General features: G+C 41.8%; 1 protein-coding gene across 2 annotated transcripts; it reads left to right on the forward strand.

Annotated features, from left to right (window-relative positions):
* Positions 1-278: 278 nt before the first annotated feature.
* On the forward strand, positions 279-14,268 carry LOC111863556 (ceramide transfer protein). 2 transcript variants are annotated; one of them, XM_023849979.2, is made up of 11 exons: positions 279-670; positions 754-870; positions 5,595-5,706; positions 5,798-5,917; positions 8,596-8,652; positions 9,533-9,837; positions 10,479-10,664; positions 11,953-12,178; positions 12,792-12,994; positions 13,661-13,796; positions 14,024-14,268. In XM_023849979.2, exons 1-11 carry the CDS (start codon positions 419-421, stop codon positions 14,149-14,151), a joined length of 1,842 nt encoding a protein of 613 aa, XP_023705747.1. In that variant the 5' UTR covers positions 279-418; the 3' UTR covers positions 14,152-14,268. The 2 variants fall into 2 exon arrangements, with proteins under 2 accessions (XP_023705747.1, XP_023705749.1); XM_023849981.2 differs by having other exon boundaries at positions 280-670; positions 13,664-13,796.
* Positions 14,269-18,436: the final 4,168 nt, after the last annotated feature.

The following is an 18,436-nucleotide window of genomic DNA, read 5'->3' on the forward strand; positions in this document are numbered from 1 at the left end:
TTTTAGATTGATTGATTGATTTATTTATTTCGTCACTGTAGATCATTGTACATGATATATGACAAGTCAAGTTAATTCTGAATATTAACAATTTGATATATAAGTAGATTAAAATTACAATAGTTACAATTTTTTACTGCTGATTACAATTTAGAATTATTTAGATATTCTTATTTGTGGAGAATTTGATTGCACAAACAAAATAATTTCTGTTGTGTCATCTTCAATTAACAACATTCAAAGGTCTGTAACCGGGAGTAACCATATGTGAACATAAGACACCACCTCTAGTGACTAATATGTGTCAATAACAGAGAATATGGCGGTTTGTCATGGGATGTGATTTAACACGCAAGTATTAACACGTCAAGTGTCACAATCATAGTCCGGATTCGTTGAATTGTTAATTGTGCTGTGAATGACTCTGGGCATTTCAAGAGAAATAATGGATGAACATGGCCTCATCTTCAGCGATGAGGATGACGATTCCGAAAATGGATACCAGGTTCCAGAGTTGCAAGGAGTTCTCAGTAAATGGACTAATTACATTCATGGTTGGCAAAGTCGATTCATTGTGCTGAAAGATGGAACTCTTTCATATTATAAGTCAGAGCAAGATACCGGTTTTGGCTGTAGAGGAGCAATCAGTTTATTTAAAGCGACTGTAAAGGTAACTGCCATGTTTCAGTTTGGTTGATTTGCAGCACCAGCGCTATTCAAATAATATGAGTAAAGATTTTCTCTTTCTTTCAGCCCCATGATTTTGATGAATGTAGATTTGATGTTTCTGTAAATGATTGTGTATGGTACCTGAGAGCAGAGACTCCTGAGGAAAAACAGCAATGGGTTGATGTACTGGATGCATATAAGGTGAAATAAACATGATTTTTAGAGAAGTAATGTGTATGTGTGTTTGTATCGTACACACATACATACATACATACATACATAGCTACATGGTTTCACACCGAACTTGTCCGGATACTGGACTGGATTTTGAACTCGTCACAGCCAAACTGACATTGCAATGTGCAACCTGGTCTAGACAATAAAATATTCAACAATTGTAACATTGATAGGTACAACAGAATAAAATCAATCATCTTACAATTCTTGCTAGAACATAGTCTTAGAAAACAGACTGTAACAGTGCATAAAATTACCTACTTGCCATATATTCACCTACCGAGTAAAATGCTTTTGAAGCCAGAAAATCCTTTAGTCTTTGTTTAAAAATATTAATATTGTCTTTCAAGATATATATGTTTTGTGGCAGGTTGTTAAATATTCTAATAGATGTAAAATGCACACCCTTCTGAATGGAAGATAATCTCACAGAAGAAACATGTAGCCTATTGTGCCATCTGGTACTTATTTGATGTATGTTATCGTTTGCTTGGTACATATTATAATTTTTAATTACAAACAATATCATAGTATATATATATAAGCAGGGGACTGTAAGTATACCCAATTTCTTAAAGCCTTCCCTACATGAATCTCTAGGACCCAGCCTTAACAAAACTCTTATTGCTCTTTTTTGGGCCACAAATATGCTTTTCATTGATGAAGATGAGCCCCAGAAAATAATTCCGTAATTGAGTTGAGCCTGAACATGGGAAAAATAGACGATACGTAAAACTTGTCCATTCACAATGGGTTGCAATTTTCTAAGCATGTAAATTGCAATGCATAATTTTTTTATTAAACTAATCGAATATTGTTTCCAATTGAGATGAGAGTCAAGGCACATACCCAAGAACTTAACATTTTCATCAATATTAAGATTTTGATCATTATATTCTATATGTAGTGGATAGTCTAAAGCCTTAGGAGTGGCAAATTTAATTACATGCGTTTTGTCCAGATTAAGTACTAGTTGGTTATTTTGAAACCATTTATGGATACGATTCATTATTAGATTTATTTTTTGATTCAATGTGGTAATATCTTTTGAAGAAACAATAATAGTGGTATCATCTGCGTAAAGAATGATATGAGCTAGACCTTTTAGGATACTAGGAAAGTCATTGATGTAGACATTAAACAGTAATGGACCCAATACTGAGCCCTGGGGAACACCATGCCTGCTAGTTAACCATCTGGAAACAGAAGTGTTAAGGTTTTGAGTCTGTAATAGAGTTCTCTGCTTCCTGTTAAATAAGTATGATTCAAACCATTTCAAAATGGATCCTCTAATTCCATAATGTTCCAACTTTTGAATTAACAAGTCATGGTTAACGCAATCAAATGCCCTTGTAAGGTCACAAAAAATACCTACTACCAGTTCCTTATTATTCCATGCTTTATATACTGAGTTTGTTAAGTTAAAAATTGCATTTTGTGTCGATGCACCATTTCTAAATCCATATTGCTCATCAACAATAATATTATTATTTGTCAACTGTTGTTTTAACCTATTAAAGACTAATATTTCAAATAATTTGGAAAATCCTGTCAACAGAGAAATAGGCCTATAGTTAGATATTTCGGATGCATCACCCTTTTTAAAACATGGTATGATGTTGGCATATTTTAGCCGATCTGGGTATATTCCAGTATATAAGGATAAGTTATAGATATAGGTGAGTGGTTTAGCTATCTGCTCACCGCATAACTTGATAATTTTATTGGACAGCCCATCGTATCCACAGGAAGTCTTATTCTTTAGTGAAGAGATTGTGCTTAAGACTTCAGTTAAGGTAATTGGAATATTAGCTATTTCAGGAAACTTATCAAGAAGGCTCTTTCTAATTATAGGATGTACACCTTCATATATAGGATACTGGCTAATTAGCTTTTCCACTGAGTTTATAAAGAATGTATTAAAAGACTCCGCTGCTTTATTGATGTGTATTTTTTTATTATCACTTCTTAATTCTGATGGAATAAACTTCTTTTTGGATGCATGACCTACTTCATTATTAATAATTTTCCAGGATACCTTGGATTTGTTGGTACATTCAGATAACAATTTGTTATAGTACAGTTCTTTTGCTTTACTAATGACTCTTTTTAATATGGCACAATATCGAGTATAATACTCTTTTAATTGAGGATGACTAGTAGCTCTGCACATTATAAAGAGAGATTTTTTTCGTCTACAAGACACTCTAATACCATTAGTAATCCACTGATTATTGTATGCAGCATTTACCACTAATTGCATTGGAAAACACGATTCAAAAATAACTAAGAAAGTATTCAAGAATGTATTGAAACTAGCATTAACATCTGTGTTACTGAGGGTATTGTCCCATTTCTCATTTTGCAACATGTCAATAAAATTTAAGACTCTAGACTTGGTTAATAGTCTTTTCCTAACAAGTCTATTCTTTTTCATTTGAGTTCCAAAAACATTATTTACCACTAGATATTGTGCGTCATGATCAGAAAGCCCATTGTTTACAGAGCACACATGGAAGGTATTTAATCTATTATAGTCCAAAAAAATATTGTCTATAGCAGTACTTGACACTTTAGCTATCCTTGTAGGGAAGTCAACAACATGGCACAAGTTATACGTTTGCAAAAGTGAGATTACCTGGTGAACATTATTTGAGTTACTTAGAAAGTTGACATTAAAATCTCCACATATTATAATTTCAAGCTTTGGCTTGTATAAGAGCTTCATAATTACTTCCAGTTGATTAATAAATACTTGAATATCCCCACTGGGAGATCTATAAATACATAAAAATATAAAGGTAATATTACCAGTTTTTATCTGTATTGCACAGGCCTCTATAACCTTTTCTATACAATATTTGGAAATGTCCACTACATTACATGTCAAATCTGATTTACAATAGATGCATACACCACCTCCAGTATTGAGTTGACGTGAAAAATTGGAGGCCAGGTAGTAATTCTCAGGTTTTATCATCAATAATTTCGGCTCAACTAAATAATGCTCTGTAATACAAATAATGTGCGGACTTAAATCAAAACTGTGCAGCATACAAGTTAATTCATCGATTTTGTGTTGCAGTCCTCTTATGTTTTGGTGAAATACATTTAATGTATTATGGTTAGTCTGAATAAGTTTAAAGTTACTTTGTGACTCATCCCAGCTACTTTGGTTAGATGCCGTTACCATAAAAAATCATCATATCTACTTGCTGGTGGTCTTCTTTGTCGCTTGCTTGGCAACGTAGTGGGTGTCTTTCCCTGCTGTTTATCTGCCTCCCCAGAAGAGATTGCTAGATGTTTTCCAGAATTAGTGGGTTCCCTACTTGTCTTTATCCCATCCTGCCTCTGAGTCTTCTTCCAATGTAAGGGTAAAACAATCTGTTCCATTCTATTTGGTTGCACTTTTATAAACATCACTAACTGTTTGGCTATGTACTCCTTTCCTCTTGCATTCAAATGCAGGCCATGTCTGGTGTGACATTTCCTGTCACACTTAACCTCAATGTAGCGCGCATGATCAAACGGTTTCAAGTATTTACTTAATTTCCTATTGAATTGCGAGATTTCTTTATTTACACACGACTGGTCTTCCAGGTCCCATCTCTTAGGCAAGTTCAAGACAAAGACATTCGTATTGAGATTCGTTTGTATGAATTTACGGATGCCTAACAGGCCCTTTTGAGATTCATTTTTACTCACATCTCTAGTTCCACCCCAAATAATTAAGATATCCTCTTTGGTTAATTTCTTACATTCCTTCATATTGGAGCGCAAAATCACTTCCAGATCTGCACCCGACTTCACTAGTCCTTGTACTTCATAATTCTTATCAAGGTTATGTTGCAGTTCAGCTGCCATTCCTTTGGTATGGCTATCTCCCACTATTAAAATTCTTACCTTTGTCTTACTTTCCTTTGCTGTTGTTTTATCACACGACCATTTTGTTCATACGTTAAAAATCTACTTTCAGAATCACAGTCAGTACAAGTGCTAAGAGGTTGATAGCGATTACTTACTACCAATATAGGTTGTCCAGCTGTTAACTCCCGCTTCTTATGCTTGAGACCTCCTATGTCTTTGGTTTTATTTTCACTCATTTTCACTTCCGATTCTATCACTAGTTTTCTAGCACGACTCTCCTTAATAGTAATATTGTCACTTGCAGGAGACAGATTATTGGAGTTTAAATGTCCATTAACAATAGTTGGAATAGAATTAACACTTTGGTCGCATAATAGGTCATCATTAACCTCTTGATAGTATGTCTTAAATTGATGAGCCGTATTACACTTAACTTTTTCTTCTTCTGTAGTTTCACTTTGTTGCAGTCTTTGATGTGTCAATTTATATCCCTCATTACGGAAGACACTTCTGCTGTCTTGCTTACGTCCACCGACTGTGCCGCTCATAACCTCTAATTCCATACTACGTATCTCTTCCTGTAGCAACTCAACTATTTTTTGAGTTGATCTGAGTTCAATTCGAGTCCTTTCCAATTCCAATTCTAGCTCTGCACAGCAAATACACGTTACTTCACTCGGTTCATCATTATTAGTAATTAATACTGTAGCGCGGTTAATACAGCTCTCCCCACAATCCGCCATGTTAAACATGGCGTAACAGGGTCGTTAAATTTGTGCTACAATAATAATTTTCATGTGTGCTATTTTTTTATTTTGCAGACTGAATCAGGCTATGGTAGTGAAAATAACCTTAAACGTCATGGTAGTGCCATCTCCCTTACATCCAATACCTTGTCCACCGCTTCAACTTCAAGTTTCAAGAAAGGTAGAGGTGCGTTGGCATACTTACTTGGTACTGTGACATATTTAACTTAGTTCTGACAAGCGTACAGCCATTACATACATTTTGCTCATTGCTTCAGGTCTCAAGGAGAAGCTTGCAGAGATGGAAACATTCAGAGACATCTTATGTCATCAGATTGAAACATTGCAAGGTTACTTTGATACTTGTGCTGAAGCATCTTCTCTGAGGCGCAACACAGGTGAGTGGGTTCGCAGACTTGTATTGTTGATAACATGCTGGTTTGGCAGTGATGTTTGTTGTAACTGTGACAGTTTGGGAACAGTGTGTTTACTATTGAACATATTACATAATAAGTAACTCTCATATTATTGGCTGTAATGAAAAAGAGGAAGTAAGTAGAACCAATTTTTGTGTTCGACTCAGCATTTGCTCTACCTAGGTCTGTAGGTCAGTCCACAGGACTGCCTTATCCTTCAGCATACCCAGGCAGGCAGAGGCCAGGATGACTAAAGGTTTTACTGGTGCTGTAAACCACAGCACAACAGTATTACCTTTTTTGTTGGCCATGTGTGATGCAGTATCTCTCAATCAGATTGAACATTTACACAACTGAGTCGCCCGTTAAATAGTATCAAATATTAAGCAATAACATACAACATAACAACGGGCCTCCGAACACCATATCAGCTATTGTGTATATAATATGTCCGTATAAGTATTACATGTATTACGATTGCAACTACGAACTTCCAAGTACCATCACATATACAATTTTTTTTAACTATACTTTTGACTATGTAACTGATCAATTAAAATTTTAACTTTTATTGTAATTTATATTTGTATTCACTCATATCATATTATACCATTGAATATTCTTGGAAGTTTAGCACTGTGACTCATATTTAACATGCAATTCAATAACGAAAGGTTTAATGTATTTGCCTGATGATGGCCCTATAGAAGGCTGAAACATGTAGCAAAGGTAGTTGCTTACAAGTGTTATTGATGTTATGTTGTGACAGTTTTCAGTAAGAAATAACATTTCTTGACCTTTAAGAGAAATCACATACAACAGCATATGACAGACGCCCACATGTTTTTCTCCTGTCTCATATGAGAATATGAAATTTGTCTGCACTCCATCACTCAGCTGCTTGTGTGCTACTTGTAGCTTGCTGGTTTCTTATGTGGCCTGAATGAAGATGGGGCAGCTGTACACAGTAAATCAGTCTGAGCTGGGAAACATGGAAACAGGTATTTTTGAAATCCCAGACTTTGATAGATGTGGAAGTTGTAATTTTAGCAGGGGCTTTCTGGATACACGGCTCCCCACGTTTTCATTTGACAGATTCGTTGCAGCAGGTGGCAGAATTCACTACTAAAACCCTAGCCATTTGATTTTTTCCAATTGGAGGAGCTAAGTTAAGCAGCCTCCCAGCTTGTCCAGTCCAGCCAATCAAAATCTGAAGTGGAATGTCTTTCGCCAGAATTTTTGTAAATTTGGCAGACGCTGGCTGGAACACTCTGAAAATTTCACATACCAGGCATATCTTGTACCACTTGTTGGTTTTGTTCTTTTCAAACTGTTGTGACCATTAGGCCTCAGTAAACGGGTGATCCGAAGTGATACCCTTACATTTGACTTACTTACTTACTCAGGGAGCTGAGCCCTTCTTGAGGAGCTACCAATTCTTCATCTACCCAGCATTTTATGGAACCCAAAGGTTCATTACCGTGTTCATAAGAGCCCTCCACTGGTCTATATCCTGAGCCAGATCAATCCTATCCACATCATCCTATGCTATCTCTCTAAGACCCATTTTAATATTGTCCACCCACCTATGCCTTGGTCTTCCCAGTGGCCTCTTTCATTCTGACTTTTCCACCAATATCCTATATTCCCTTACATTTGACTACTGCTGTGAATCTGTATCACTATTAGGGCAGTTAATAACGAAATCCCATTGAACTACTGATTGGTGTTGTGTGTGAATAGTTCTGTGCGTGAGTGTGCTCCTGGTCACTTAAAGGTTCTGCACCATGAACTAGGCTACTGTACCAGACTACAAAGTGTCACATCCCAAAAGTCATTCATTAGTCCTCACAATCACTGCCATGATAAACCAAGATCTCAAATGTACATTTGCATATTTTGACTGAGGGATGAAGTGACAGGAGGTTGGAGAAAAGTGTGTAATGAGGAGCTTCATAACTTGTACTCTTTGCCAAGTATAATTAGAATGATCAAGGAGGATGAGCTAGGAAGGGCATGTAGCACGAATGGTGGAGAGGAAGTATGCATATAGGATATCGGTGGGAAAGTCAGAGGTAAAGAGACCACTAGGAATTGCATTAAAATGGATCTTAGAGAGACAGGATGGGGTGGTACGGACTGGATTGATCTGGCTCAGGATAGGGACCAGTGGAGGACTCTTGTGAATGTGGTAAGGAATCTTTGGGTTCAACATAAAATGCTGGGAATTTCTTGAATAGCTGCACAACTGGAGGCTTCTCCAGAAGGGCTCGGCTCCATGCAGTTAGTGTGTTTAGTTAGACTTCTCAGATGTGTGTTGCATTGAACTATAATCGATCAGGCAGCTGAGGCCGTGTTCTCAGTTGTAATAGTGCAACCAACGCATAAGCAGATGCTTCAGTTTTTCAACAAAAGATCAGAATTAATTGTAAATAGAAATGAAGTTTCTGAGGTTCTCACAGCTGTGGTTCTAGGATGTAGCTCCATGTAGTCCATTGAAAGTCAACCAAATGAAGTTTTGGAGGAACTTATCAGTTTCATCATCAGGGTTAAGGAATAAACGAAGCAAGAAACCAGCATGAAGCAGGTAGCAAGCAGCCAGTAATTATACTGACAGGAATGTCAGTGTCATGTCTCCTCTTTTCATTTTATGTTGGCAGGACTGCAAGATGAACTTGAAGGGATGACAGCTGTTGGTGGCAAGCACAAGGATAAAGGTGAGGCACATTTAGCAAGTCATGGAGATGGTGTATGTCTCTATTGTGTCAGATAGTGTCCCACTGTATGGGCACTGATTCACTTTATGAAGAACAGAGTAGCTGGTGGTCTTAGGGGCAAGATGCCTTTGTTATTAGTATTTTGGGCTCAAGTGACTTACCCTGAACTGTGGCTTGCTTATTCTGTTTATTTGGACACTAGTTGTTTCTCTCTCTCTCTCTCTCTCTATATATATATATATATATAGTGCGGTGGGACTAAGTCCCTGTACTGCGGCCACTTCTGGCCTATTGTACCAGCCCCAGGTGATGGGTGAGGGTGAGGGTGATTGTGGAGCAATTGGTGGAATGGAAGATTGGCAGGGGAAACCGAAGTACTTGGAGAAAACCTGCCCCAGCAACACTTTGTCCACCACAGATCCCACTTGACCAGATCCGGGATTGAACCCGGGCTGCCACGGTGGGAAGCTGGCAACGCTATGGCACGGCCTTGGACACTAGCTTGCTCATGGCCCTATGTCACTGAGGATTCGTGGAGTCCATGTTCCTCTAAGGTGTGACACCTTGTAGTTTGATTAATGGATATAGGTGTTTCAGAAGTACATGTCTTCCTCTTCAAGGCGGAAAAACACCAACCTCATATTTTATATATGCGTCCATCTGTGTGGCTAATTCCATGGTCATCTTCTTGTCTTATGAAGTTTACTTTTGTTATGGACCCATGGGTCCAGCACAGCTGCCACAAAACCCTTTCCTGAGATTTAGTAAGCACCCTCTAGGGCCAGTTTTGGCTGTCAGTGTGGATGATTAATATAAAGGTCATAACGAGGGCATAAAACATATGACCATTTTGAAAGAATGCTCATGAGGCCTATTTCAGGGCTGCCACCTTGCTGTGAGAGTGGCAATTGCCTGAACTGCATTGTTGGGTCAGACATAGCAATGCAGCATGGAGCCCATGCCATCGACTTCAAAGGGGAAGCTATGACATTCAAAGCTACAACAGCGGGCGTATTGGCCACCCTGCAGCACTGTCTGGAACTGCTAGGACAGCGAGAGGACACGTGGAGGCGGCGACTTGAACGGGAGGTTGATCGAAGGCGTAAGGTGGAGGAGATGTACCGGACGGCACGCCAGGAAGCAGCAACACACAGGCTGGCAATGCATGGCAGTCCAGACTATGAGGTTTGTGTGCGATGTTCCTTTGTTGTCTCACAGAAGTTGTCATCTGGAGGCCTACAGCACATTACTGAAGTGTTGAGTCTTCATTTGTTGATGAAATATGAACACACACTTGTAGGTATTTTATCCTGAAACAAGCAGAAGTACTGACAGGGATTTGAGGTTCTCATGACAATAACCATTAAGAGTACTACTGTCTTGTATGTGGTGCCACAATAGTGCAGTTGGTATTGCAACTAGGGGTTGGAGTCCTGGTTGAGGCAAGACTTTTCTCTTCTCCACATCACCTGAAACTAGTGCCAAAGTGAAGAAAACATGGATCTATACATTCACTCCCCCATAGCCTGCATGCATTCCTCTTCTCCCCAGTGTGTGCTACATACCCTGCCCATCTCATCATCATTGACTAGCTCATTCTAATTATTATACTTGGCAAATTGTACAAGTTGTGAAACTCCTGATTATGCAGTTTTCTCCAACCTCCGGTCACTTCATCTTGTATTAAGTTATTCACAAAATGAAATAACAATAACAACAGAGCAACAGATATGTAAGACTAGAAATGTATGCAGTCAGAGAGTAGGTTTTGTGAGGTCCTCTTGGAAGTTTGTGCCCTAACAGAATGTGGAATGCGATTGTTGCAGGAGGGGCCGCACAGTGCTCTCAATGATGAAGAGTTCTATGATGCAGTGGAGACAGGCCTCGACAGGATGGACGAGGAGCTGGAGCTGCATGACAGGCTGAAAACAAAACAGCAGCAGCAGCAACAGATAGTAGCGGGGCCTGGGAAGGCACTGTCCAAGGCATGTCAGCACCGTCTGTGGCCAGAGGTGAGGTGTAAAGATTGTGTTGGTTGGAGTGACTGTAGATGGGTTTTGGGTTGCTCACTTGATTTATTGCTCACTTTGTGATATAGTGTGTGACTACACTACACATGCACTAGCATCCGCAGTTATGTCTTCATTGCCGTTGCGTGATTGTGGTTTCCAGCGGTGGACATTCCCCTTCCTCTGGGTTCCCGAATTGTCCCTGCACCTCAGCTACTAGCTTCTCACAGCAACAGCTCACAACGATTGAACCCCAGTAAGTCTCTGACTGCAACTGATAAGTGGCCCTGCTTATAACACCTCGGCACAGACGCAAAGAAAATTTCTTTTCCATTATTACTGTGTTCCCTCATTGCTGTCGAAACCTTGTTTGCGGAGCCATTAGCAGTGGCTCTTGTATAGTTGCTTGTTTCACAGTCATTGGCTAGTAACGGGTCTGCGTGCCACATTACGCGGTTCCTTACCTTCCTGACAGAAAATGCCCCTGTATACCCATTGCAAGAACTGACCGGTTAATAGTGTTTAGGGAAGCAATGACTAGTCATTGTATCATACAAAACACACAAGTGCGCAGTGTCAACAAGACGTAGAGTTTTGTAATATTAAAGCAGATGGTACATATAGTTAGCATTGTTCTTAGAGGCTCAGTATTGATGTACACAACAGTGCGAACTCACACAGTGTACAGTCTGTGTCCCTGCCTTTGTTGTTGCTGATGAACGCGTTCCGTTACCCAGAGATTCTTGTACGTTGAATGGTTGTCTACACAGTGAATACTCAGGGCGGTTGGTGGATCTGTGAGATAAAGACACTGCTTAGGAGTGGCTGGTTAATTCTTATATTATTTAATGATGCTGTTTACACTGCAGTGTCATATGAAGTGACAAGGTGAGTGCAGAAGGAATTGGAAGGAAGAGGTGACATTTGTGCAGAGAGACTCGAAGAAACTCTTGAGTTGGAATAGCCACTGACTCCTTATTGCTGCATCCAACATGCTCCTGTGGACAGGACCGTCACAGTGAAGCAGCTGGCACCTGTCCATAGTACATAGTACCAGTGGCTTTAGCAGTGAATTGGGGAAAATCTTAATTGGAGGAAATGTCACAATAAGGGCCATTGAAACTGAACATTAAACTAAAGAACATGAACTGGTGTTGCGCTGTGTTTGGGTATCTCTGTCGGAAGAGCAGCCCCTCTCGCCAGTTGCTAGGTGACAGCTGATTCCTTCCACCTACCATGCGATTCAGCATAACCAGTGATGTTGACCAGATCGATGGTTTGCATGTTTCAGATTGACCGAATTTCCATGGAACAGCTGCGATATGCCCGCCTTGGGGTAGGGGAGGGAGGTTGGCAACTGTTCGCAGAAGATGGCGAGATGAAGATGTACAAGCGAGAGGAGGAAGTCAATGGCATGGTGGTGGACCCCCTGAAGGCGTGTCACATGGTGCGTGGCGTGACGGGACATGAGATGTGTCACTACTTCTTCTCACCAGACGTCCGCATGGATTGGGAAAGTAAGTGATACCAACCCTTGAAAGTGTGATGCTGAGTGGTCTGGTAGAAGTTTGTGGATGTCTCAGCGAAATGTACTGTAGCAGTGACTAGTAGGGTGATCAGTAAATCATGAATTGGAAAGGAAGTGAACGAAAGAAGTTGTTGCCTAATTTTGATGTACTGTCTGAGCATGTGCCCAGGGAAACTGAGAGCGACCAAACTCTCAGGATAGGCACTAGGAGCAGGATGCTCTTGTAATGGAGCTGTTTATTTAGGCTCAGTCCATTGTAAACTTTTTTTTTATTGCTAGTGGGGTGGGACTAAGTCCCTTGTACTGCGGCCACTTCTGGCATATTTTACCAGCCCCAGATGATGGGTGAGGGTGATTGTGGAGCAGTTGGTGGATTGAACATTGGCAGGGTAAACCGAAGTACTCGGAGAAAAAATGCCCCAGCGCCACGTTGTCCACGACAAATCCCACTTGAAAAGACCCGGGATCGAACCCAGGCCACTGAAGTGGGAAGCCAGCGACTAACCGCTTGAGCTATGGCGCGGCCCATTGTAAACTCTTACCACATTTTTGTATCACGGGGGTTGTTCCATCGCTGATACTTCGCATGTTGTGTGTTGCAGCTACAGTCGAACAGATGACCGTCATAGAAACAATAGCAGAAGACACGCTGGTCTTCCTGCAAGTTCACAAACGCATCTGGCCTGCATCTCAGAGAGATTCCCTTTTTTGGTCACACATGCGGCAAGTGCCAGATCACAACGACCGTGACGGACATGATATATGGATCGTCTGCAACCATTCGACTGAGAACCCAGACTTTCCAGTGAGTTTTCTCAGGTTCACTGACCTCAGTGTTACCACTTTCCCTGTGACCATATTTTGAACCTTCAGGAAGTAAACTGTGGCATCCTTTAATGTACTGTAGGGAGCATCAGGCATGGAGCACAACACAAATGTATGTAGGGGCTAGAGTTAAGCCTCCATGTATTTTAGACCCAAGCAGCAGGAATGGGTGAGTAAACCGTCATTTCATAAAGACATATGGCGTGGAGGAGAAACTCTTTAATTTTGAAACTTCAGCATTGTGCTGAGGAGGGGGTGACGATTCTTGTGGCTTCGTACCCCCCTCCCTCCACCTCCATTTGCCATGTGCTAACCAGCACATAGTGCTTGTCGCTGTTCTTGTGAACAGAATGGCTAGACAGCTAGAGGCAGATGTGGAGTGTGTCAGTCCACAGGACTTGTTTCTGTGACCTCAGTATGGGCAGAAGTGGCCCACTGCTGAGCCACTGAGGAAAGACATGAGAGGCTGAGGAGTGATAGGAGGTCTGTGAGTATTGAGGTGGGCTACCCTGTCTTGTCAGTATGACAGCTGCCTGCCCCAGCCTAGGTACCTTGCATATCTCACGTGGATAGGATGCCATGAGGATGTTTCAAGGTATGTAGGTTTGACATCTGACAGTTCTCTGATATTGTCTTTGTCTTCCAGCAGAGTAACAATGGCAAATTTGTTCGAGTCACCCTCACTGTGTGTCTGGTTTGCCAGACATTCATTGACCCACCCAAAGATGGAGCCCAAATCGTCCGTGATAATATCACATGCAAGATCACTTACTGCTCTGTTGGTGAGTACCTCTGTATTCGTGACCACTTCAGCAAGACATTGTGACAGGTACCTGAACCTGCCAGTTCAGTCCTGAACAAGTTTATACGCTTCATCCTCACAGCCCTCTCACCCCTTTTCTCTAAGATCCACTTTAATATTATCCTTCCATCTGCACTTAAGTCTCTATAAGGGTCTGAAGTGTTGGCAGAGCTTTGTGTGAAATGACTGTGTTATTCTTCTTTGCAGTGAACCCGGGTGGCTGGGCACCTGCATCAGTCCTGCGAGCTGTGTACAAACGGGAGTACCCAAAGTTCCTCAAACGCTTCACAGCCTATGTCATTGACCAGTGTAAAGAGAAGCCAATCATGTTTTAAGAATCCATCCCACCGTGGTGATGTGTTGCTCTGTGCCTTGCTGACAGAACTTTATAGATTGGCCTGTATCTTATGTGTAATTCATTTTCTAAATACATACTGGTATATATATATCTACCTGGCGTGTTGTTGCGTACCTGTCAGTTTGCAGGAAGGAACCATTGACTCGCAGTAAAGTGTGAGCGGAGCACTGAGAGTTGGTAGCAGTGCAGTGCAGGTTTGTGTCGTACTGATCCACTTACATGTTTTTCTTTGTCTAACTTTCCTTATGGTAATAAGTTAGGAAATATAAGATTTGAATTGTACCTTGAAGATGGAGGCAGCAGGTTACTCCATGATGTTAACTTTCTGTCACTATGCAATGTTGCATGCATGACAGCAGTTGTCTTCAGTCTAGAATATGTATGAATAACGTGAAAATTCTGTTTATCTCAAAAAGCACTCCCCTAAAGTAAGCTAATGCAGTGTGCTCCCCCTCCCTCTTATTGTTGCTAGGCAAGGGGGTCTCCTCTTTCACAAGAGGTTTTGGCCTTTCAGTGCTGGTGCTCTGAGCAGAGCAGTGGACCTCTTCTTCCTCCCTCTCAAATGGAGACTGAATTTTGTCAAATCAGATTCAAAATTATGTTATGATATTGGTGTCAAGAACCCATTTGGGGCCCAAGACCAGATTTTTATTTCTGTCAAACAGTTGCGTTTTTTTTATGTGGAGCACCATCTCTGATGAGAGAATGGGTCATTTATAATTGCTGCTAGTCCTCGCCAGCACAGTCATTGAGTCCTGTGGGACTCATGACCATATTTTACTGTCTGAGATTTGAGACTCCCCAAACTTAGAGGGCCAGGTCCCTGTATTTATATGGCCCAGGCACCGGGTTCCCTTTTTGTCACCTACGACTCGCAGGGCTAGGGCAGAGGTATTCTAACCCGTCTCCACACAGGAGTTGAGTCTTGACTATGTTTAACATCTACATAATACATCCTAGGGGCAAAGAGAGAACACTAAGTGTAACACCCAAAAGACCGAAGGCCTTTGCTAGGCAATGGGTGGAACATGTTACTGCCATTGCTAGGCAGTTACCTTTATATTATTGTGTATATGTAAGCAAGTCCAAATGTTTCTTCTGTTTTTGAATTGATTTATATGTGTTGCATGTCATATTGGAGGAAAGTAAGCAATTAATTATTCCCAGGATTTCTTTTCCTGCATAACTTTTGTTTTGAAACATTTTTGGTCTCGTAAATGTTCAGCAACTTACATGTAGGGATATGCACAGAAATGCATGATGATTAACTCAGGGCCATTCCTGGTCAGTTGATAGTTTCTCAGCTAGTCAATAGATTCCCTGCTTATGGTGAACCCAGGAGTTCGTAGCTTCAGAAGAAAGTGCCATTAGATTGTAACATAAGTGAGATGAATGGATTGCTTGCCCAGCCCACCCCAAGAGAGCACTGTCTCTCGAACTTGCAGGAACTGCGGGCCATGCAGCTCCCAAAACATCTCCCTCACCCATGAGGAGCATGCAGCTTCACTTTTTCGTGGCAGCAGCAGAAAAATTACAAAGTTGCCGTAAACCAAATTTTTCTCTCCCATTTAAAATAATTTTTAAACAATGATTCATCACAATTTTTTAAAGTTATTCTGTTACATGTGATACCTCACTGCATGGACTGTGTAATATGGTGCAGGCTATATGATGAACTGTCACGGACCACAGTTTGAGAAAACGCTGTAGACCTGTGTTTGGGAGGTGCTTGCTTTGAATTTTAGCCAGGACACATTTTTTTATCCTGATGAGAATTTTTTTATTGTAGTTTTCCCGAGTCCTTCCCGCAAATGCCGAGATCTAGCTAAAATCAGGACATGACAGCCTCCTTCGGAGTCGTCTTCAATTTATGGTGCATGAATCGTACCATTCGACGCGGAAGTCAGACCTACCGACAACGTCGTTAAGTGCCTTCACATTAATTTAGCCCTTGCAGTAAACTGTCGGCTGCTCCCTTCGGACGGCCGCACGTGTAATTTTGAGCTCGGTATTAAGTACGAATTCCGCGTGCAAAGTAAAGCGTGCATTTGGACGGACAGGCACGATTGGGTCTAAAAATAAGTGCAAAAAGTGCCACCAAGTTTCAGTGCCGTTTCGCTCGCAGTTGGCTATTTTGGAGTCGAGGCCGCCCGTCACGGAGCTTCAGATGCACGCGGACCCACCTGGTGTTTCACACAACCCCGACCAAAATGACGTCAAGGTTCGGAGAAGTGCTAGCCGGAATGGGTCACCTCTCATTAGAGTCACGATAACGCATGTTTTGCAGCAGGGCGTCGTGCCGAATCTACGACGAATTATTCATTCGGAAATTCCCCTTTGGTCAGTATCCCGTGTGGAGGCGTAGTCGAGTACCTCCACCGTAGCCTTGCGAGTCATAGGAAGCGACGAAAAGGGAAGTCTCGAACGTGAGACAGTAAAATATGGTGGCTAGTCTCAAGGACACGGAACCGAGAATGACTGCGCTGGCGAGGACGAGCAGCAATTGTAAACGACAGGCCCGTCCTCTCGTCAGAGAGAGCGAACCAAATCAACAAACCCGCAACTGACTGACAGTAATAAAGATTTGGTCTTATGCCCCAGATGGGTGCCGACGGATTTTCGGTCATAACATAAGACTCGACTCGCAGTCGGTCGTACTGAGTAGTAAGAGAGAGTTCGAGAGACAGGAAAATCTTCAACATTCATTCAACAGACATCGTTCTAGTATTGCATAGCTGAAGTGTTACCAAGCAACGACTAGGCAAGCAGACGTTGAAGGCTTATTGTAACTGTTATAGTTACAACAATCTTTGGAGTGGTATAACTGTTTATAGTTACGACTTGTGAGTATCCAGTAAATCTGTGTAAGATTTAAGGCTTTCACGGCGGTGACTATGAAGAAAGCAGTCTTCTGGGATTTGGCACCGTGTATATGTGGTGTTAACCGACGTTTCGGAGGAACTGCTTTTACCGGTTCTCACGGTCTTTTTGCTTGCAAATTTCTTATATATTTTTTCTTCTACCCTGAAGATGGAGGCGATACGTTCCTCCGAAACGTCGGTTAACACCACATATACACGGTGCCAAATCCCAGAAGACTGCTTTCTTCATCCAGTAAATCTATTCACCAATCCAAACCCCGTCTGCAAGTCACTAAAACACGTGACAATATCAAAGTGAAGATAAGAGGGCTGTACCCGGCCTGGCCCAGTAAGCAACAGTATGAACTGCTGCAGCAGCGCGTGCCATAAGAAGTGTCAGTCTGTCCGTGCTATCAACTCGTGGGGCGGTAGAGGAAACAGACGAGCCAGCGGCATCCGAACCTTCCGCCGACCCGAGAGCACGCTGTATATGTTCTAGGAGGACAAGTTGTTCAGCCACGGGTCACGGGGGCGCAGCCCCTTTGTTTCAAATGTCATTGTCAGCACAAAAAAGATCCTGCAGTGGCATAACATAAAAAGATATACTCTTAACATATTAGCATTTAAGTATGAAGACAAATTTCCTTCACTTTTCTTACAATATAACTTAGGGCCGCGCCATAGCTGAAGCGGTTAGTCGCTGGCTTCTCACCGCGGCGGCCCGGGTTCGATCCAAGGCCTGGTCAAGTGGACTTGTGGTGGACAAAGTGGCGCTGGGGGAGGTTTTCTCCGAGTACTTCGGTTTCACCTGCCAATCTTCATTCCACAAAATTCTCCATCATAATCACCCAGGGCAGGCTACAATAGGCCAATCAGTGGCTGCCATGCCAAGTGGACCCAGTTGGACTCCACCCCCCACTAAGCGAATTTATTTAGGGTCAGAGTACTGGATGGGCGGTTGGGGTTCAATCCTGTGCAGGGGCAAAAGATTTTTTTCTGTATTCCACAACGTCCAGGCTGGCTCGGAGGCTCACCCAACCTTCTGTCCACTGGATACCGGGGGTAAAGCGGCCGGAATCAATATTCCGTTCAGCTCTTCTCCTGCTTCAGTCTCCATACGTGTACCCTGTACGCTACAGCAACATTGCGTTTGACTAGGATCCTACGAATGCCATAAACTCATTTCTGTCTGGTTGGGCGCGGTGTATAGTTTGTGAAGTTTGTAACACAAAAGCACCGCACCTTATTCACGACGAGAATGTACTCCTAACTCCCAGATAGGCCTACTTTCATTTTAATTCTGTGTATACCGTCACCGAGGCACGCGGTAGCGTAGTTGGTTGAGGCACTGTGCGGATTCTATTCCCAATGAGGTCATACGATTTTTAGATTTACCTAATC

This window comes from Cryptotermes secundus, unplaced genomic scaffold (assembly GCF_002891405.2).
Source record: "Cryptotermes secundus unplaced genomic scaffold, Csec_1.0 scaffold184, whole genome shotgun sequence".
In the NCBI taxonomy this organism is placed as follows: domain Eukaryota; kingdom Metazoa; phylum Arthropoda; class Insecta; order Blattodea; family Kalotermitidae; genus Cryptotermes; species Cryptotermes secundus.